General features: G+C 35.8%; 1 protein-coding gene across 1 annotated transcript; it reads left to right on the plus strand.

Moving 5' to 3' along the window:
- The first annotated feature begins 21,075 nt into the window (after positions 1-21,075).
- Positions 21,076-22,895, plus strand: LOC149540692 (uncharacterized). The gene is made up of 4 exons (XM_089801792.1): positions 21,076-21,142; positions 21,332-21,430; positions 21,937-22,207; positions 22,573-22,895. The coding sequence occupies exons 2-4, from the start codon at positions 21,382-21,384 to the stop codon at positions 22,619-22,621; spliced, it is 369 nt and encodes a 122-aa protein (XP_089657918.1). The 5' UTR covers positions 21,076-21,142; positions 21,332-21,381; the 3' UTR covers positions 22,622-22,895.
- Positions 22,896-23,672: the final 777 nt, after the last annotated feature.

Genomic DNA, 23,672 nt, shown 5'->3' on the forward strand with positions numbered 1-23,672 from the left:
AAAAAGTGAAGAAGGCATATTCCTTGGATAATCCACAAGAAGCAAAGCTTATAAGTGTTTAAATACTAACACTAACAAAATTGTGCAAAATGCAAATGTGAATTTCGATGAATTTACAAAAGTACGTGTGGCTGAGCCTATAAAAGAACTAGAAGAATACAAATCATTTGTATATTTTTATGAAGGAATGCCTACTGAAGAAGATGTTGCAAATCAAGTTACAAATCAACAGCAAGTATCAATGACTGTCGAGTCACACCCTGTGAATGTTGAGTTGTATTCAAGAACTGAGCTACATTTAGATGTCGAGTTGCCAAATGAAGAATATGCACATTCTAATTCCGAGATTAGTACACATGAAAGAGATGTTGAGATACATGATAGAGATGTACACAGTGACTCTAAAGCTAAAAGACAAAGTGTAGAACCAAGAGTTGAGCCAAGATTGTCTAAATATGTCAAAAGACATCATCCTGCTAATCAAATCATTGGATAAAAAGATGCTAGGCCAATGACAAGAAATAGATTGAGAAGTGAATCATGTTCGTTAAGCAAGAAGGAGCCCAAAACAATAAAAGATGCATTAGAAGATTATGACTGGTACAAGGCCATGGAAGAAGAGATTCAATAGATAGAGAAGAACAAAACATGGAGTCTAGTTCCTAGACCAGAAGACAAGAATATGATTGGTACCAAGTGGGTATTCAAAAACAAGTTAGATGAGAATGGTGAAGTCACAAGAAATAAAGCAAGATTAGTTTGCAAGGGATATGCACAAGAAGAAGGAATTAATTATGGAGAGACATTTTCTCCTGTTGCAAGAATGGAAGGAGTAAGAACTCTACTTGCTTATGTTGCATATGAAGGTTTCAAAGTTTATCGGATGGATGTTAAATATACATTTCTAAATGGTATACTAAAAGAGAAATTCTGCATAGAACAACCAGAAGGATTTGTTGATGATAACAATAAGAACATGGCATGTAGATTGCACAAAGCTCTATATGGATTAAAGCAAGCACCAAGAGCATGGTAAGAGAGACTTCACACTTATCTTGTGAAGATTGGATTTGAAAGGACCGATGATAACAACAATTTGTACATAAAGAAAGAAAAAGGAAAAGGTATTTTGCTATCTGAAATATTTGTTGATGATATCATATTTGGAGGACAAGATGTTTTATGTAAGGATTTTGCAAATCAGATGAAGCAAGAATTTGAAATGTCTATGTTCGGAGAAATCAATTTTTTTGTGGGAATGCAAGTATATCAGATGAAGTATGGTATATGCATCACTCAGTCAAAGAATGTCAAAGAGATATTGAAGACATTTGGACTAGAAGATTCCAAACCAATAACTACACTTATGGTGATAGGACACAAGTTGTCAAAAAATGATGATTCAGATGATGTGAATCAAACATTATATAGGTCTATGATTAGAAAATTGCAATATGTAGTACATAGTAGACCTGATATTGCATTATCTATAGGAATAGTTGCAAGATTCTTTGCTAATCCCAGGGAAAATCGCTTAATGGCTATGAAGAGGATAATGAGATACTTGAAAGGAACAAAAGAGATTGGTCTATACTACAAGAAGAATGAAAGGTTTGATTTAAGAGCCTACACTGATGCTAACTAGCTTGGAAACATTGATCACAAAAAGAGCACCAGTGGAGAAGCATTTTTCTTAGGTAAGAGACTAGTTACATGGACAATCAAGAAAGAGTTGTACTTCACAATCTACTGCTAAAGCAGAATATGTTGTTGCTACTATAAACTACACAAATATTGTATGGATCAAGCACCTACTGGAAGAAATCAAAGAACCAACATTATGTAAGATAATTAGTTCAAGACAAAGAGGTGAAGATGGAATATGTTAATTCAAAGGAGAAAATTGATGATATCTTCACAAAACTATTATCTAAGGATGTTCATGAGTATCTAAGAGGTAAACTAGGGGTGATACCCCTATTAAAGGCTATTTAAGAAACAAAAGGATTGCTCTACATCAAACAAGTTGATGTTCATATAATAAAAATTGATGCAATGGATCTTACTTTAGGAACTGCCTAATGTAATCGTAGAGCTGAAAATTCAAAACAGTCATAAGCAAGGTGATAGAGGGAGAAACTGAAGAAATTGTAAATGCTTATATCTGCATTCTTTAAGATGACAAATTTTTGGTATAGGTCTTTGGTATTTTTTTCAAAGAGGGAGAAAGTAAATTAAATTGATCATCATCAAAAGAAGAGTTTTACTGATCAAGTGCAAGAGATGAGTGGGAGAAAGTCCTAAACTGATCTACTAATTAGAGAGGGAGAAAGATATCAAGAATCAAGTCAGAACAAAGAAGGATACATTGATCAAAGAGCCATAAAGATCACATCAGAGGGAGATACTTTGCTAATCAATCTAGTATAAAAGAAAGAGGGAGAAATCCTAGTAAGAGGGAGATACAAGAAGGAACTCAAAGGGAGTTTTAAGAAAAAGTTTTGTAACCTAATTAGAAGATGGAAGTTGTTGATAGAGGGAGGAATAAAAGTTCTCTCTTTGGTATTGCCTTATTGTTTTTAACCTAGTTAGATTGGTTGAACAAGATGTTCATCATTTGATTGACTTGGTTGATCAGTTTGGTTTGCCATCAACACTAAAGAGGGAGATTGTTGAAATTTGATTGAAAAGATCATTGAAAAAGAAATTGTTAAGAAGGAGATTGTTGAAGAAGATTATGTGTTTCAATCATTATTTTTTCATTAATGTCAAACTTTTTATTTGCTAGTAAGACAATTGATTATAAAATTCAAGTACTATCACTTAGTTTATTGATGAGGAGGATTTGATCAATAAGATGTAACAAAAGCACCTAGAGAAAAGGTTGAGTTATGATTATGAAATGAAGTACAAGGATCTATTAAGACAGTGATGACATGATGTATTGATGATCCACTTAAGGTTACAAAATGGTTGGCTACACTTTAGAAAGTTTAGAAGAATAAGTAAAACAAAGTTTGTTTGCTAAGCTTGACTAAGTAGATAGTAGGTGCCCAACAAAGTTAGTGCAAGTCAAGTAGAAAGTTAGTTGGAGCTAAGTAAAAGAAAAATCTAGTGGATGTCGAGCAAGATAGTTAATGTTAAGTAAAGTTTAGTTGATTCTTAGCACCATCAAACTTTAGTTGATGCCGAGTGATTTTATTGTTGATGCCAAGCAACGCAGTATGTGCTGAGCATCAGAAGGTTGATAATGTTGAGCTATTGTATTATGATAAAGATTGAAGATTCGTTGAATCTAAGCTGACAAATTTGTTTTCTTAAAATTTGTGAACTAGGAGGAAGATAAGATTGATGAGCTAGTGGCACATAATTTGATGTAAACCATTTTAAAGCAAATTCAAATGGATTCTAGGAGAAGCTTCTAGAAAAGACAAGATATGGGGTAGATACATTGTATCCTACCCAATCCATCCAAAGCCCTAATTTAGATGATTGATAATGAGTGAGAAAATACTCTAAGTTACTATTTATAGGAATGTCTGGTCATGAAGAAAAAGAGGTTGGTGTCATGTGCGAGAACCTAAGGAGGAGAAGGAATTAAGGGTTTTGCTTCATCAAGTGGCTCAAGAGAAGAGTTTGCAATGACATGTTAAGCAAGAAGGCTTAAGGAGATGAATGCTTGAAGGGTGAACAAGTTGTTAGAGCTAAAAAATATGAAAGCCAAGTAGAATTGATGATTGAACAAAGATTTGTAATCTACAAGTGATTTTGTAAGTTGTATAAGATCAAAGCTCTATTGTTACTCTCTAACAATTGTATTAGTCTAGGGTAAATTCTTTGGAGTAAGGTCAACCTAAAAATCATTATAAAATCCTTTAACAAGGTGGCATTCCAAGTGAATAGCCTAAAGTCCTCTAACAAGGCTCACTTTTAATAGGGTGATTGAAATCCCTTAACAGGGTCACATTTAACAGTGTGTATTGTAACCTTTAACAAGGTTGGCCTTTCACAAGGCATCACTTCAGAAGAGTGAAAAAGGAGTAGCATGTTATTGGTGGTTTTTCCTAAATTGGGTTTCCACATTAATCATTATGTCAAGTGTGCTAATGAATGTGTTGTGTTTCATGCTTTACACTTCTGCAAATTGATTTGACAGTAACATAAAAGTTTTAGTAAGTACACAATGGATGCATGCATGGGTATGAATGTTTTATGTCTTTACTAAATTATGAAAAGTTTTATTTATACATCTGGACCTTGGATAACTAATTCACCCCCCCCCCCCCAGTTATTCTAAAGTAATTCCAACACATATATCCCCCTTGTTTTCATCTCTTATTATGTTGGGGGTGGGGATGTCAAACCAAACTTATCCAAAAATAGTTTGTGAATTTTTAAAATGTTTCACAAAGTACTATCCCAGTTAGTCCTTATGGATTCAGTAGCCTAATTTCTAGCTCCACTTTTACTGCAAGATCCACCAAACCTTCAACAAATAAAAAATTTGGATCAACATGGACTAAATCCTTTTCATTCTTCAAATGTAATTATATAAGGTCAAGGTGAGGTGTCATCATGGTTTGTATCATGATAAATTTTTCTCTACTCTTGCTATACTCCGTAGTTAATTCTATAAGCCTTGTCGATTAAAAAATTTGTCTTAGATAAGTGCGCACCACTACAATTGGCATCTGTGGTTACTACATTTGCATTGTAATGTAGGTCATCTTCTAACTAATCGATCCTCTCTCTAATATCCTTTGTGTAAGTTGAGCTATCACACAATTTTCTAGACATTATATTTACATTAGTTGTAACTTGTTCCAAATTGGTCACAAGTTTAGACAACTCAACATGTTTTACAACAATTTTTGCTACTACCTTTTCTACCACTTTCTTTTCAAACTTCTTTTCTGACCATTGCATCAGTTTTTCATTTGCATCAATATCTGGGTCATTTATTTTATCTATAATTTTAATCAACTACTCAACAAAGGGATAATTCTCATCCAAATTATCAAGAAAAAAAAATGAAGAAATATATCTTGTATGTCATAAATTACCTATTTTTGTGCTTGTTTCTTCTTGTGGTCTCTTGTCAGCTCGACTTTTTTTTACCTTTCATGAAAATAGTTTACTTAAATTTTCATTTGCTCTTCAGTCAAAGTTGACTTGTTCCAATCTAGTATAAATATGTCCTCATTGAGTTTCATAGGCTTAGCTTGAAATGAAATAGGGGACTGGATTTTCTTCTTCTTATTCCTTTTACTTGGAGCTTTGGAGCTCAACATGGATACTTTCAAGCTTTGTGTTTGGAGCTCCAGATTTGGTCTTTGAATAACTACTTGTGTGACCTCAACACCTTTTGGCTCATCTCTTTATCTATGCTCCTCACTTGATTAGATTTCAAATAGTGGAACTCAACTAAACTGTCTCCTTTTCACCCTCACTCTAAGGTTCTGAGACATTTGGCCTGTCATTGCCAGTATTAAATTTCTCTAGTTGTGCATTTTGGCTCTTTTTCTACTTTTTCTCATCTCGGGTTCCCTTACTGCAACATCAGTCTAATTTCTCAGTTACTCAATAATAACAACATCATATTTTTCCTCTCCTAGAATTTTCACCTTAGTATCAATAGTAATTATAAATGTATCAATTAGACTAATTATTAACTATTGAGATTGTTGTTCCTCGCCAATCTTAGGATATTCCTTGATTTGCATGATCACTAGATTAGTTTCCATCAATGCATCTTCGATTGATTTAGGATATTTCTCCTTCTTCTCTTGCTTAGCAGACACAATCCTAACTAACTCTTTCTCAATAGTAATCACATCAAAAATATTCACTCTCGAGTTTTAGGAAAATGAGCTCTACTAGGTTTGTACGACCTCTATCTGAATCCTTGCTAGTTTCCATTGTCTGTCATACTACATTTATTGCAAGAATAAGATTTCATTTATAATGAGTTTAGCCTTCTCTAGCCTAGTAGTTGATGTTGCTGCTAGAGTTGATGTTACTACTGGAGATAATGGCTTCGCTGACCAAACACCCATGCAAGTTTGTTCCCAAGGTATTTCACAAGGTAATTCCTCTCCTGATATTATTTTGAATGGTAACGAGTTTGACAGTGCATGCGCATGGTTACAATGACAAACCCTATTAGGTATTTTTTGGGTCACACTCCTTCTAAAAGCACACTATGGGAATGGGTTTCTAATGTTTGGACACATTAGGGTGTTCACCTTGAAGGTGTTTAGAGCTTTACCAAAGGCTTTTTTCTTTTTCGCTTTGCCAATGCAAGCCAAGCTGAATATGTTTTTGTGCAAGGCCCCTAGACTGTCAGATCCTCCCTCTTGGTTTTTTAATGCTAGTCACAAGATTTTGTTGTTTAGGATGATCAAAAGCTTAAGGTACCCATTTAGGTGGAGTTCCCTGGGCTTTCCATTCCTTGTTGGTTCTTTTTACCCGCTATTGCGCAAACCATTGACAAGGTTGTGTGCCTTGAACTGGAAAAGTTTTTTGACACTTGTCACCAGCATAGGGTTTGTGTTGAGGTTGATCTATCTAGGGACCTCAAGGATATAGTGGAAATCTAGATAAGTTGTACCACCTTTACTCAGAAGGTGCTTTACCTTAACCTTTTGAATACTTGCTATCAGTGCTAGTCAACTAAGCATAAGATTAGGGATTGTCCCTTGTTGGACTGCGCAACCACCCCTCTAATTTAGAAACCAATCCCACTACGGTCACCAAGAAAGATGAATAGACTACAGTGATGAAAAAAGGAAAGGTTTCGATTGTGGCTAAGGTAAGCTCTTTGCCTATGGATCATAGTAAAACTATCTCAAGCCAAATACCCATAGACCCCTTAGTCCCATTGCTCCCTCTGCCTCCTCTTTCAAACCTTGGAGGCCAGGGGACAGTGGGTGCTCCTACCCCAGCTTCATGCCCTCTTTGGACTCGAGCACCACAAGTAGCATCGATGATTGCCCAGCAAAAGCTATGCTAGTCTTATAGCTTAGATGACCACAATGAGTTTTTTGACAATGGGAAGAAACTTTAGAGGGCCATTGCTCTTGATGACCCCTCTTTTGAGCCTCCCTCTTTTTTGCACAATAGCTTCTCCTCTCTTGGGGACAAGGATGATATGCAAGTTGGGTAACCATGAATTGCCTTTCATAAAATGTGCAAGGGCTAACAAGCCTCCTAGAAAATATTTTGTTCGTGATACAAAGCATCAGTTTGATCTTGATGTGCTTTGTCTCCAGGAAGTTAAAATTGTTGGGTTTTGTCTTACCTTAGCTTATTGTGTTATTTGGCCTGATAGTGTCATTTTTTCTTCTCAACATGAAGTTGGTCAAGGTGGTGTTGTTACTTTTCTCTCCCCTCATTTAATTTCCTCCGTTGTTTCACATGGTTGTGACCATTTGCATAGGGTGGTTTGGATTTTGCTATCTTTTTAGAATCATTCTTTTTGTATTGTTAACATTTATGCTCCTAATGATGTTGTTGAGCATTCACACCTTTGGCATTGGTTGGTAGATCATTTACCACCTACGATATGGGTTTATTTTCTAGGGACTTCAACATGATTGAGCTGGCCTCTGACAAGGAAGGCTTTCTACCATTTAGATGGGCAGCTAGTGAACGGGAGGCCTAGTTTTACATGTGAAAAAAATTAGGCCTTTTGATCCTAATACGACTCATCACTACCCAGATGAGACTTGGCACACTTGGTCCCATTTTCGAGCTAGGTTTGACAGATTTTTTAAGAGACTTGACAAGGCTATGATTTTTGTGTAGTCCTTTTTTTCCTTTCTCAAAAGCATGCCCTACCTGTCACTCCCCTACCTAATGTGACATTGTTAGACCACTCCCCAATTCTCTTTTCTATCACTTGGTAGATAGCTCAACCTCGCCTGAGTCAAACCCAGTTTTACCTCAACACTTCCTTGATATCCCATCTGCTAACTATTGCTCACATCCTACATGTCTGGAATCTTGAGCCTTAACCCTACACTCATTTTGGATGGATTCAATGGCAGAATAATGCTATCCTTTGTACTGTAAGATTTCTTTGCATTTATAGTAGACATCTAGTTATGTACCTCATGAGATCTTATGAATCCACTACTCTCAATCTATGTATGGCCTCTAAGGCTCTTTCCATGAATCCATTTGATACAGATCTCCAGGTTTGACTTTCCAACCTTTGGCACTAGAAATAGGTTGTAGATAGCTATGTTGCTCGAGGAGCTTAGATCAAGGCCCATCTACATTGGTTGGAGGTTGACAATCAAGCTTCCAAGGAATTTTTTTAGTGCTTTGAGGGCTTCTCACTCTGTAGTGGGCATTAAACACATCTGAGAAGATTAGTAGGTTTTCAATGACTTGTCAAATATTCTCTAGGCTTTTGTGTGTCATTATGAGAAGGTTTTTACAGCTCAAGGACCCTCTATTGTACATAATCAAGCATTACAAACCTACCTTGATGATGTTACTCCTAATAGGCTTGCTCCTGAATAGTATGCCTTTTGTGGGCAAAAGCTAATGCTTGCAGACTTAAAGGAAACTATCATTTCCATGGCTGATGACAATGCCCCTGGATGTGATGACTTCCCCTGTGAGTTCTACAAGGTTCTTTGGGATGATATTGACCTTGATTTGCTTCATGTTTATCATGAATAACACAACTCTAATTCATTGGGACACATCATTAACAAAGGGAATATTAAATTCATACCTAAAGTTGGTGATCCTAAAGAAATTTGCAATTGGATGGCCATCACTTTGTTGAATGTCTCCTACAAGATCATTACCAAATCCATCTCTCTTAAAATTTGGCATTTTCTCCCTTAGATTGTTTGACCTAAACAAACTAGTTTTATCAAGTCCCATTATATCTTGGACAACACCATTGTTGTCTGGGAAGGTATGGATGGGCCAGGCAATTCAAACAGTAGGCCCTATTCTTGAAGATTGATTTTGTCAAAGCATATGACTAAATTGAATGGCCCTTTATTTTAGCTATGCTTCAAGCTCTAGATTTCGGCCAATGTTTTGTCAATCAGTGCAAATGCTTTTTGGGGATGCCTCTGCTTGCATCACCATTAATGCTCATTAATCTAAAGCTTTTAGGCTCTTCAAATCTATCCATCAATGTTGTCCTCTTGCACCTTCTCTCTATGTTTTGGTAGTTAAGGGCTTTGGTTATTTGCTAGCCAATGCCATTTCATGAGGTCTGGTGCATGGTATTTCTTTACCTGAGTTGACCACTTAGCTAGTTAATGGCCATTTTGCAGATGATTCTTTCCTCACTTTACTTTAGGATAAAGGGAACATTGCTAATGCTTTGTAGTGTTTGATTACTTTTTTCCCTGCTTCAAGGTATGTTATCCAATGGCACCAAACCCTTTGCTATTGACAATCTTTTTTGCCAAGCCCTCATTGGTTGTAGCAATATAGGTGGAAATGGGTCCAACATGGTGAAAATTATAAATTTTTGGGCATTCCCTTTGCTTTTCAAGCATTTCCTATGGAGTTATGAAATGTTGTCCTTGTTCAAATTGAGAAGAAGCTAGAATATTGGATCACTAAGCCCTTTTCACTTGCAGGAAAGTTTCAAATATGCTCCAAAGTGCTTGTTGCTACACATGTGTACTATTATTCTTATTGGGATCTCTCTAAAGCCTCATACCTTAAGCTTGAATGTCTTCTAAGGGACTTCCTTTGGGCCTCTAATGCTGTGCATCATGGGTTTCACAGAGTTGCCTAGGACTTCTATTGTTTACCCAAAGATTACGGTGGTCTTGGATTGCTTTCCACTTGCAAGCAGGGGATAGCTCTCTATGCCAAGTGAGTTATATGGGATCTCACTAGAGTTGAGGATTGAAATTTTTTGTTATGACACTGCATTTCTTTAGGCTTTCTAGTTAATCAGTTGGCCTAGAAGGGGATTGGCTTTCAAACCCTTTCTGAACCTATTCAGATTTAGGGCACTTTTGTTGCTATGAGAATTTGGAAATCCTAGGAAGCCATCAAGCCATGGCTTCACTGGGCTAGTAATGGATTCAAAGATAGGCTCTCAATGAACCAAAAAAACCTTTGGTGGTCGCCCTTGTTTGGCACTCAAGTTGTGCCTTTAGCTAAGATTCAAGGAGTCAGTGCTTTGTGTTTATTTTGAAGGGGTATTAAAACACCCAAGGATTTAATCTCCAGGGTTACTATGAGCCTTCACTCATGGGAGGATCTATAGGTGTAGTATAGGCTTATCCATCCAAATTGATAGATAATTGATCTTATAATTTCTGCGGTTCCTCCCAATTTGTTACACAAGCTTGGAATTTACTCATCCTACCCTTGGTGAAAAGATTGGAAGTGGTACCCTGCCACTCTAATGCCCAGTTACAAGCCCAAGCTAGGGTACCAATGGCTAGTGCCCCATCTTCTGATGGTTGATACTCTAAACCACCATTAGCATTTGCATTCTTTGCATAAGACTTGGAGTCTTAGATTTGCTACTATCTGGCATGCCATCATAGAACCAAAGATTGCTCACTTCACTCAATGTCTCCTTTTTTAGGGCTTTCCTTTGGGTCCTCTACTCTGACATCTAGAAGTTCTAGATCCTAGATGCCCTTTTGTGGTCAGACTAAAAGCTTTTTGCATATGATTTGGTTTTGTAGAAGAGCTCATAATTATTGGCTCTGGATTTATGATTTTTTTAGGCCTTTCATCCAGAGGCCTTCACTTGGCATATGGTGGTTCTGGGTGATACTCCCAGACTCCCTTTTAGATATGCCTAGATTTGACATGCTTTCAGAATGGAGATATTGTTTGCAATCTAGAAAGATTGCAATGATGTTTTATTATCTCACAAATTTCTTGATATTCATGTTGCAATGTACTCTAAAGCATGTATATGTAATAATGTCATGATGCAGATTCAAGTACAAATTGACAAAGTTGCACTAGAAGTGGCTCACCTGCAAGAGCTACTTGCTCACTAGGGGAATGCCCCTTGTATGGTTGCCCAAGTACCTCCAGATGCTTTATCCATTGACCATACTCCTCCTCACAGTCATTGGCAAGGCCAGAGCAATTCTGTTCGCTGCTTGCAGACCCCCAGGTCGTAGCCTTGTCACCACTCTCCTAGTGGTGGATTTTGTGGTTGTCATCGCTCAGCCTCACCTCCTTGGAGGCTAGGCTTGGGTTGGTCCCCGGTGGCTTCCCCTACTATCGCTGATGTAGGTTGACCATCTACTTAGCATGACCCCAAGTGAGCTTTCCCTGGCTGGATTTAGCCATTTCTCCTCCCAGGGCTGAGGAAGATAAAGACAAGGATCTTGATAAAGATGCTACTACTGCTGACGTTTGGGCTCCTCCTAAGCCAACCAATAACCCCAAGGATTTATGGGGTTCTAATGATAAAGACCCTCCTTTAATTGGAACTGCTCTTACAGCCTGAAGTTTTATGTTTTTGCATATATATGTTTTTTGATGAATAGTTGATCTCTGGCCTTGGGTTGTTTGAACTCGCGGGGTGATCTTGTATCCCCTAGCCCCTTTTTTGTGAATATGTATCTTTAAATTTTAATTAATGGAAAAGGTTTATTCATAAAAAAAAAATAGTAGTCACATCTAGCACTATGTTATCTAGAGTTTCATCTTCTATAGAGAATATTTATTTCTGCCTTTTACTCTCATGTGCCATCTTATTTATTGTTTCAACCAACTGCTCAACATCTTCATAGATATCTTCTTTATTGTCAAAATCTACTTCTCTTGCATCCTTCTCCTCCATAGCTTCTTTCTCCTCATTTACAGACATAAGACCAAAAATATTATTTCATACTATCTTACTCTCTTGCATAACTTCTTCAATTTTATTTTTCAAAATCTTATATGCCCTTCTTTTTGGCACAAACTTCTTAGTATAATCCTTCATAGCTATTAACATATGTTGGTTTCCTAAATAAGGCATAACTTGGGCTAATATAGCCTTTCTCATTTATCTTTTTGTAGTTAATGCCTATTTCTAGTTTGCATCTATCTTATTATACAACCCTTTAGGTAATCCTTAGCCTAACTCAATTTGTGTATACTTAAAATTTTCCATCATGTCAATAACAACTTGTTCAACCTTTTCTTTATCAATCCTTTCTAAAGTATCATATTTAATACAACAAAATCCTATTAAACCTGTTGAACTTTGCAAGTTTTCACATATCTTGTCAATATCTTGAGGTTCTTTCCTTGGCACAATTTGGAGTTGAATCAATTCATCATACTCAATCTATTCTATCTCATCTTCTTCATCATCATGCTTAAGTATTAATTTTCTTCTCGATTTCTTCTTTTGTTGGCTCTGATCAACTCCTGTTGTATTTGATATCCTCTTCCTAGGACTTTTTTCCCTTGATTGGCCTTGTAGTATTTACAATTCCTTTATTTAATAACTTGGTAGCTGCAGGACTTGTTGCCTTAGATATTTGCCTAGTGATCCTTTGAGGTGTGGTTGTAGGCTTGGTAGCCACCTTCTTCAAACTTTTCTTTACCTTAGGCTTAACCACAAAAATCTCCTTTCCTTTGGTTTCCTTGGACTCAACAACAACTAGTTCTTTTCCTTCTCCTTCTTCTTCTTCATCACCTTCATCTCCTTCTTCACTACCCTCTATAATCTACAATGGTGCTTCACTAAGTTTACCTTCTAAACATTAGATCATCTTCTTCCTTTTTCTGTCTATTTTGGGAAGCTTTGTTTGCATCATCATTTTAATATTGTTTTGTCTCATATGTGTTGAAGGGCTTGATATTCTTGTCAATCTCTTCAGCTAATAATGGTATAATAATAGTTGAAACTTCATCAATATTTACCTCATAATTTAGAGGTCTTAGCCATGTCACTCTAGAAATTATAGCCTGAACATACATGTAATCTGTATCTATGAGAAAATATATATGATTATAATATTGGTCCATGACTGACTTAGGGATTCAAAATATTTTCTTCATATTTTGTTTGAAATCTTCAAAATTGCCATCCATTATGGTTTCAAAATTATCTTCTATTTGATTGATAAACTTATTTATGTGCTCTATAACCAACCTCTTCTTGTCCCATATGACATCTCGAATAGTGGGAAATGAATTTTGTACATAAAAGAATATGCATATAATGAGAGAACCAAACTTACATGATATATTTTTTGCATTCTTTATTGCTCCTAGGTTCTCTACTTTTTGGATGAGTTGTAACTCGACCAAATCATAACTTTGATCCTTCTTGACAAGTTTATATCCCATATCAACAACTATGCACAAAATATTGTCCAGTCAGCTTGGTTGATAAAAATTATGTGCACTTACTTGGACTACAAACTTGATCACAAGATCTTTGATGTTGTTTATTGACATGCCTCTACTGTTCCATTTTTCCTTCATGAGGTTTTCAATCACATCCCTTCCTTGACATCAAAATATCTTCACTCTATCTAAAATAGGGTATCCAATCACATGATGGATGATTGACTTTGTGATCCTAACTAGTTTGTTCTCCAACCATAATTTAATGTTTTGTATTTGGCTCAACACAATATTTATCCACTCAACCTTGAATACCTTTGAAAATGCTAGGGCAAGAGTTAACCATTTCTCAGCCACAACCTTGTTCTCATCTTTCAATTTACCTAACAACACCTACCATGATCACTCTGGGTGGAATTGGAGACAATGCCCCTAAAGAATCTTCTGTTAATGCAATATTTGGGTATGACTTAAATTTTGGTGGAGGACATCCATCAATTTAAATAATTTGTGCATTGTTATACTTCAATGTCTCCTTATCACTAGTAGATGTAGATGATGTCATTTTCATAATCTAGGGTTTCTAAATCAAACAACTTCACAACTTGGCTCAAATACCTTTTCCAACTTACTCATTAAGCCAATGGCACAAACTTGAATCTCTTCACAATTTCACACAAATCACTCTACAATCGCCTGAATTCTTTCACTCTATAAATTTGAAAACCTAAATAGTCAAAATGAGCTTTAAAATACACTATATAGGTTCAAACGATCAAATTGAGTCTCCATTAAATGCTCCATAAATTTATTAGGTGTGTACTAAGTGCATAACAATTATTTCAACTTACTCAATCAAATTTCACACACACACACACACACACACACACACATCCTTCAACTTTGCTCGGTTAGTATCTTGGCTTGGTTCATATTAACATTCAAAACTAGCACTTGGTTCTTACAAAAATTTCAACTCAGCACCACAATTCTCTTCAGTTCAAACATTAACTTCTATCCTTATGCATCTTTCATTATGCTGATTTGGACTTTCATGCATATAGTATTTAGGAACTAGTGCATGATCTATCAATTTGAAACATAGTTCCATACATACCTTATCATTTAGTTTGAGGTGGGGGGATCACCTAATCTATTGGATTTAGTGATCATAATTTCTCGATTTGCACTGCTACCTCCATCTGACTTCTTTCTCCATGTTTGATCCATTTCATTCCTTACTTACACAACATTGACCTTTTACCTTTCCATTGTTCCCTTCAAAATTTAGAGTTGGTTTTCGATTTATACAATCCTTTCTTAAATGACCAACCTTCTAACAATTGAAGCATACTAGTCCAAAATTTCTCCACATGCCATATCTTCCTTTAAGATGTATCCTAGCACAACTTGTTGCAATGTGTCCATACTATCCACAATATCAACAATTTACCCAAGTATTGTAATCCCAATTTATAGTATTACCTTGCTTAGGTGCTTTTCCTTGACCTCTAGGTGTCCAATTGTTCTTTAATTTAGATATGCAATCTTGTGCCTTACGATCATACTTCTAACACGTATAGCAATAACCTTCAAATCTAGAAGTAGTTAGTGCCTTATTAACCTTTGATCTACACACATGTGCTTGATGACCTTATTTGTTGCAAGTGAAGCAATAACCATTGAATTTAGGTTTAGAATTTGATTTACCAATCCTGCTCCTGCAAACATTTGTTGTATGGCCTAGTTTTCCACAATAGTAGCATGTGAGCTTCTTGCTCTTTCTTTCAATTCAGATTCCTTTATTCTCCTTGCTTTGATGATTCTTCATGCTCGAAACTTGATAGGAACTAAACATAGCCTAGTTTAGAGGTGTCATGCGGTATCCTTTGTGCATTCATCCATTCATTAAGAATTCTCATAGCCTCTTTAGGTTTGTTCAACCTCTTAATGAATTCCTTTTTAGCTTTCAACTCATTCACCAATATGTCATTCTTAGATTTCATATTTGAAATCTCCAACTCTCTTCTTGCAATCTCATGATTTGCAAGTAGTAATAGATTAAGCATATCAAACTTATTATGGGTAAGATTCTATACTTCATTGATCCTTTCGTCAAGTCTTGTAACCAACTGTCTCTTATCTTCATCAGCCAATGCCTTGTCACCTTCATCCTTTTTTTAATCTTCCTCAACCTTTTTCTTTTGTTTGGTCACTTCACATAGCCTTACCACTTGAATTTCATATTAAATGTTCGATGCTCTGAATTCCTCATTTAGGGTATTTTTCCTCCCCAATAGATCTGCTACTACTACATCAGATTCACTAGAACTTCCTTCATCAAATAGTTCTTGAAGAGTTTCTTCTTTGTATTAGGTGACTTTTTTTGATTTGTCATCTCCTTCCTTATCTTCAAGGATTGCCTTAATGTCTCCTTTGCAAACTTCATTTGTTCATAAGCAAGTTGAACATCAATCTTCTAGTTCTCAATGATCTTTCCCAGTTTGTAGGCTTCCATCTTCAAGATCTTTAACTCCCAAGTGGTTAGACTTTTGCTAAGAGTACACTGCTCTGATACCAAATTTTGGAAATCTAATAGGGAATGTTAGATACTGAGGGGGGTTTGGGGTAAATAAATTAGGATCTATAAAACTTCTCCCACTTCAAACATGAAACATATTTGATATCACTGCATAAAATCTCATTTAAACATTTATCTCATATCGATGTGACCATTCACATCAAATAAATATTAGATATAGTATCTAATTGCATGAATGTAAACTCATAAACATATAACACATAATTAAGACATAGATTTGGTAACACATAAACCCTCCAAGGTGAAGGTAAAATGGTGGTGAGGATAACACTCACAAAATCTTCACTACTACACCAATAAAGTTGTGAATGCTAAGGATACAATGATTTAATCACTTTTGACAACCTACCCTACGAGGGGTCAATCCTGTTAAAGGCTAAAAGAACTGCTAGGTTCTACCTTGGTTAAAGTATTTTTTATCACAACTAAGTGAGTGCTCTGTTAGGATATTTACATAAGCCTGTTAAAGTGACTCTATTAAGATATTTAAACCCTTAAACACTTGTTAGAATGTTTAGTATTTGATCCTTCAGTTAGCACTTCAATGTCTGATAACAAATCTCTTCTATGCAATATAATATCATCTTGTTGTGATATATCTTCTTTGTATCTGCTCAAAATTGTTTACTGCACTACTCAACTCAACACTTTGATTAACCTCTCAAACTTTACATGAAACCAGAATTGTCACACACATACAAACTAGGTCATAGACCTCCTTAAATAGATGTTTGGGTGAACTGTTGAGATCCAAATCAATGATCTAGAATCAATCCTTCTTCTACCTATTAGAGTGGGGTTGTTGTTCTACCAAAAGGTTGATCTTTCAATGCCTGATACAACCACTCAACTTATAGTACACAAGAGGCAGTTAAGCCCTTGTAATGAATTATGAGGGGAGTGATGGCCAAATTTCTAACAATCCCCCCTCAACATTATCCAAGGGTTTGAGGATTCAAACCCATAACCTGACTCTGATACCACTTGTTAGAGTGGGGTCATCGTTGCACCAAAAATACCAATCTTTCAATGCTCGATACAACCACTCAACTTATAGTACATAGGAGGTGGTTAAGCCCTTGTTACGAATCTCGAGGGGAGTGCTAACTAAATTTCCAACATTGCCTAGTCCTTGCATTTTTTTGATTGGTAGATTGCCTTACATAGGGATTAATGATCTTCCTTTGAATACATAATCACCTTCTTGATGATCTCCTTGATCTTCAAAACATTATTACAACTTGATAAAAATGGTTAACATAAGATTTTGTGTCATTCCAAACAAATATGTTAAACTATGTTACTAGGCACTTACATCACACTAAGCTCAACATAAACTATTTCATCATGATGTCTGTGGGCCTTAACTATGCTCGACATAAATTGAATGACTCAACCTTTGTATCACTCAGTGTCAACTACTATCATTGAAAATCTCGACAACCAATGGAGTAGTCAACAACCATTAGCTCACTTGAAAGTAACTATTTCTTGACATATGACTTGGAATATTTACAAGTCTTTACTCCTTAGCTTAGCCTATATAGAATGACTTGGTTCTTGATTGAATAATCCTACCTTGTGAATGACTAAGTGTTTGACACTAATAGACAACATGACTTAGGGATCAACATATATTTTTGTGCACAAACTCACACAATGATAACTTAACTAAATGGGATTCCAATTCCACATGCATGTCCTCTATAAGTAAGATGAAGAGTATATTCCACATATTCTTCTTCATTTTTAATTTTCTCATTAGTTATGGAAAAGGGTGATGGTACAACTTGAAATACCATGGGTCCACAATAGTGGCATCCAAAAATTTGTATTGGAATGGAGATGGACCACTTTGAACCCCTTGGTTAGATAAAATATCCTCCCTCACCTTTTGTAGACTTTGTGAAAAAAAGAAATAATACATTGTTTAGGGATGCTTAATTTGGTGGAGGAAGTCTTTAAAGCTCTCTATAAGATAAGGGGGGATGTTTTGATTACTACTTGGAGATAAAGAAATTACCCCCATAATTATTTTGATGTAAACTAAAATTATTAGGACCCACCTAATGAATATCCCAAGTTTGATAACTGCAATAGATTAGCAAGGAGAAACACCAAGCGAAACCACATAACCTGGAGCTTCTAGAAGGTAAAATGATATTCATGGTGAAATCATTAGATCATCTAGTAGGGAATTGATTATTGAATTAATTGGTAACCTGAATGGTCATGCGAACAACCTAGAAATGGGAATGTTACTATTCTAGGGAATTAAGTTTTCCTCATCAATTTTCATCAAGGCTCCACCTATAGAAGGGGATTTAAAGCTCATAGTTGAAGTCATCGAGGCCCTAATCAACATTAACTAATTCATAGAAGGAATCCTAGGGGATATTTTTTTTTTCTTAACCTCAATTTGTTTGTTATTCACCATTCTTACAATGATGGGAATAAGGTTTTCAACATAATGACAACTATGGGCTTAGAATTATAAGGCATCAAATGATGGAAAATTTTAGATTATCCCTCCTAGGTGAAATGTCTCCTACAAGGAGAGAGTAAGAAACAATTTGACCAATATAGGGATTAAAAAATTAGGCATTGGTGCACCATATTGTGCATGGACGCCGTATTATTAAACACAAGAAGTTCAAACTCCATTTTAGATAAACATAGTTGACAAATGTGTTTCAAGGACATGAATTTGAAGTAAATGACAAGCCAAAAAAAGGTCCATACGTTGCGCACTTGTATGGAAGGGTCCTCATTTAGCAAGCTGAAGTAGCAAACTTGGGATGACAAGCACCACATAATTTCTCCACAATACAACCTCACGATGATATGACATCTATAACATTATTTTCCATGAAAACTAAATAATATATAAGCTATTTTAATTGGGGGAAGTTAGTGAAAGATTTGAAATTGAAACATCTTTAATTACTTCTAAAGGAAGGTGTTGTTTAAATGAGTGAGATTTCATAAGATGGACAAGTAGTAATACTGTTAGATTTGACATGGAAAGTAATAATTGCAACATTTTCACTTGGTTATATATGTCACTTTATATTTTATTTGTCAACTATGGTAATGGAAAAAAACTTGTTGACTGAATTAGTACTATTGCTAAGTGTGATAGAATGGGAGGGAATAAGATTAGAATTGAGCCCAACATATATGATGGATTTAAAAATGATACCATAGTCTAACACATTTTCTATGCAGAATGTGTTTTAAAATTTATTAAATTTATCAATGGATATGATGAGGGTCTCCACATTTAGTTTTCTACTTCATGGGTGGAAAAAAGGGTTATAGTAGGCAGAATTCATTTTGAGTTGAATGAGGAAGTGAAGCAACAAGGCTTCCAATTACAAGTAGGAAGTGAAAGAAAAGAGCCACATTTCTAACATCGCCTCAACTAATTCTTTAGCAAAAAATGAAACCCCTTCCAAGCTACATGGTGGCTATGAAACATAGTAACTATTGGCATCATGGAGCTAGGTATGCCTTATGACCATGAAATATAGAGGGCAAGCTTAGGGTGTTTAACATAATCATGCTCACTTGTTCAACCATTTCGAAAATTACAGTTTCATTTCTTTCCACTTTTTCCTTCTCATTTCCCTTGATGTTTTGTGAAAGAGGTGGTAGAGAATCATAGGACTCAAGGGAAAATACCCATCCCACTCCATCGAGGTCTGATATTTAAACTCTACAACTTTGACCTTGCTCCATTGCCATCCAAACAAATCATTGTACACAAACACCCTAATTTTGATGCCTATCTTTGACCAACATTATAGATACCCCTGGCCCTAGCAAGAAAAAGTGTATTAAGGATTGTGTGGTTTAAATTCTTCCTGACCTTGAACTCTTAAAACTCTCGCACCCTTTGTTATTGAGAACAAGTTCAAATACCACAAACAAAAGCCTCACTTCCCAACAAGAGAAAAGGGAAAATATAACCCAATCTTAAAAAAAGCCAAATTCAACATTCAAGAGATTGTAAGTGAGGAGGATGAGGCATGAGAAAAAGACAGTAAGAATGTGAGCAATCGTAGGATGTTGCATAGGTTGGCTACCTACTCTATTGAGAAAGAAAAACCAAAAAACCTAATGGATTATGATATTGAGAAAGATGAGTTTAGGGGAAGTGAGGAGAATGAGGACCCAAAGGAAGAGTGAGGAAGAGGAAAAAGAGGGAGAAAATGATAAAGATAGGGAAAGGTTGCACTACAAATAGTTAAAACCTTGATTTTGAAAGTATTAAAATTGGACCAATCAACCTTAATAACAATACGATGCCAAAATAAGTGAGCAAACCAAACATAAAATTCTATAAAATCCAACATGATGAGATCTATTCTAAATGCAACACCACAATTGATGAGCTAGAAATGACTAAAGCCATGTTCTCTAAACTTGAAAGAAAAATTTGGAGTGTTTCCAAGTTCAACCTAAGGGCTATGCATAGCTCAATCTCCTCCTTGTACATCTTTTAGAAAAAGTTTCTAGGAGTGAATGAGAGCGATGAAGGAAGTTATAAGGAACTATTCAAGTTCCTAATTGAAGATTGGTTGAATGCCATCCATTAGGTTGGTTGCAAACTCAAGGAAGCTTGCTAGGAATGAGTTTCCTTTAGTTTTTTTATGTTGTTGCTAGTTACAACCATAGATAGCCTTATGTTAAGACTCTTATTACCTTAGTTGTTTATGGTCTTGAAACTTTCAGAAGCTTAGATGTTGTTGATGATCCTAAATGATCTTTTGATAAGATTTTATTTAGATTAGATAGCTCGCTAGACAAGAATTCCAAAGATAATAGTATCTTTTGATAATATGGACTGAAACTAGACTTTGATGTTTGCAATTGACTCCACCTATATAAGATTTCCCTTATCCATAATTTAACGTTTGATATTTGAATGTACACCCTCCCTCTAGTTCTTGTGTACAAGAATAAAAGTGAAATTAGATAATTTCTCACATCGATATATTTAATGACCATTTTATATGGCCCTCGAAGTAATCTCCACAATCAATAGGATTTCACCTAAAAATTAGGCTGGAAAAGTTGTCATTTTAAAAATTATAGAAAATGAAATACGTTATCACCCCTAAGCTGGAGTAACTTTATTAAAACTTTATAATATTAAAGACTCCTTCCGTGGCTAAATTGTCAAATCATTGGGCGCTTTGCAACAATTGGATCACCCAAAGCCAAAAGGTGAGCTTTTCTTGAGCAGACGGCTCAAACCTCAAAATCCTTCCAGGCCTGCGGGCCTCATCATCATTTCAAATTGTTATCCGTATTCAATTCAACTGTTCACGGGTTTTAAAAGTTGCTATTTTTGCGTTCAATTGTGTTTTCCCATCGTAGAAATTCAACTTTCTGCGTTTTTTTTGTTTGCTTAAGGAATTTGGTCTGTGCATCAATCGCTGATAGTTGAACGAATCGCCAAAGCTATGAGCTATCAAAACGAGAGAGGGCCAGCGGAGGGTTATCCTCCACCAGGTATTTTTCTTGATATTTTTGCATGCTTGTTTATCTGTCTACAACACAAACTTGAGGCGGCTGTTTGATTGATGCTTTTAGTAGAAAATGATGAATTCCTATGATCTGGTGAAGAATAACGAGTGTTTTCTGTCACCGATCAGACATTTTAAAGATGCCCTAGTTTTTATTGGCTGCTTTCTGTTGTTCTAATTGGGTGTATGCCATGTTTTCCTATTTCATTGCAATTCACAGAAGAGAAAAGTTGATTTGGTTTCTAGACTGCACTCGAGAATATATGGATTAGTCACTCCGGGCTAGCAACATAAGATTTTCACTGTCCATGAGATTTATAAAACAATCTGTAGAGTACTTATCATCAATATCTTGGATTACATTCCTTGATGATATGGTCCATCATTAGGATGAGAAAGATGCTAAGGAATTACAAGGTGCTGTGTGCTAATTTTTGATACTTTAGTTGGTTATATGTCAATTAGTTTTATTTGTTACCATATGCTTTGTAGGGTATGCGGCTCCCTATCCATATCCTCCGCCTGGATATCAAGGACCACCACCACCCCCTGGGTATGCGTACCCACCACCACCACCACCTGGTTACCAACCTCCACCAGATCAACATTGCTGCCATCACGGTCCTTCTCCTCCTCCAGGATATCAACAGGGTTACCAGGGTTATTTCAATCAGGGCTACCCTCCTCAGCAATACCCACCTCCTCCACAGTATGGTTATGCAGAACAACCTCAGCCATCTACTGGAAACTTTTTAGAAGGATGGTAAGCATTATTCAAAACTTACTTTTTTTTGTTCATGCTGATGTACCATTTTTCGTATTGATGATTTCGATTTTTTCGAATGGATCTAAAGGCATATGCTAGTTTATGTATTTTTTATCAATCGTTTAGCACTTCCCCATTGTTGGCACTATTATAGATTTAATTAAGCTCTGTTGTAAACAACAGTAAAGTACCCAATGACAATTGAGGCGAGACTGCATATTGATCAGCAATGATGCTTACTTGCCATGGGTTTCTTTTGATTTGGATATATGCACAAGTTGCCCTAAAACAAAGCAGTGGAAACTATATAAAAAAATTGGTCGATATGATTAGTTGCTGATGTTATTGCCATTGTTTTGCAGTTTGGCAGCCTTATGTTGTTGCTGTTTACTCGAAGAGTGTTGCCCATAAGATGGTTATAACGTTTTCCTTAAACAAATGTGCTGAATCATTTTATTTGTGGTTTGATATGCTTTTTTGAGTAATATATGGGACTAATTCCCAGTGTTCCATTTTTTGTCTTTACAAAAGAGGAACAAAAGTGTGAATATTGTAATGTAGCTGGGTATATGTGGGTGACGTTTTCTATGTATTACATGAGGATCAAAATTATTCATGTAACTATGATAAATAGTTGACTCGTATTGGTTTCATATGGTAAAGATATATTACATTGTGTGTGGAATATGTATTATTTTATCCATTGTTGTCATTCTTTTGCAGTTTTGCAAACATTTGTTACTGCTATTTGTATAAGAGTGCTACCCATAAGATGAAAATATACATTGTTTTTAGGAAATATTCCCTGAAGTGTTCTGGTGCTGATTTGCAATATCTTTGTGAGATTGGCCATTATGTTTTTCAAGCTATTTCCAAAAGCTTGACACTGTAGCAATAAAATTGAGGATCTCCATATGTGTCTGGGCATGTGTAGAAATATTTTCCTTCCATATTGACCTAAATCAGAAATTTTTGAGTCATTGTGATGAATATATAGATGGGTTGATATCATATTCTAAAGATATGATACATAATGACTGAAGCTTACAAAATTGTTACCTCTTCTTATGTTACTTTGTAGCTTGACACTATCTGGTTGAACACTGATGCGAGAAGTTGAGGAGCCACATGTAATATGTTTTGAGGGGAATATCCCTGAAGTTTGACATGTTACGATTCATTTACATGTTCTTTTTGTGGTTTAGTTGCTTTAGGGAAATCTGAGTAGATACTCTTGATGATCCAAATTTGTACTTTTTCAGGCCTGAGTATACGAGGGATCTCTTTGTTATCACCATGTTTTTGTATCTTGTTTCTGAATATTGAAATATCTATTTTTCCATGGGTAAGCAAAAGGATTTGGGCCCCCTGCCCAGATAAAAACTTTTATTGTTGAGATTACATATCACCTTCCAGTTGAGGCTATTGAAGGCTGCCAAATGAAGTGAATGAAAGGATTAAA

Source organism: Cupressus sempervirens, chromosome 9, assembly GCF_028749045.1.
Source record: "Cupressus sempervirens isolate cs-2001-9-10 chromosome 9, ASM2874904v1, whole genome shotgun sequence".
NCBI classification, from domain to species: domain Eukaryota; kingdom Viridiplantae; phylum Streptophyta; class Pinopsida; order Cupressales; family Cupressaceae; genus Cupressus; species Cupressus sempervirens.

Bases quoted from the DNA above. Each gene is read 5' to 3' on its own strand.
- LOC149540692 (XM_089801792.1), top strand. From the start codon at position 21,382: ATGAGCTATCAAAACGAGAGAGGGCCAGCGGAGGGTTATCCTCCACCA. The intron at 21,431-21,936 runs GTATTTTTCTTG...TATGCTTTGTAG, and splicing joins GGAGGGTTATCCTCCACCAG to GGTATGCGGCTCCCTATCCA. The intron at 22,208-22,572 runs GTAAGCATTATT...ATTGTTTTGCAG, and splicing joins GGAAACTTTTTAGAAGGATG to TTTGGCAGCCTTATGTTGTT.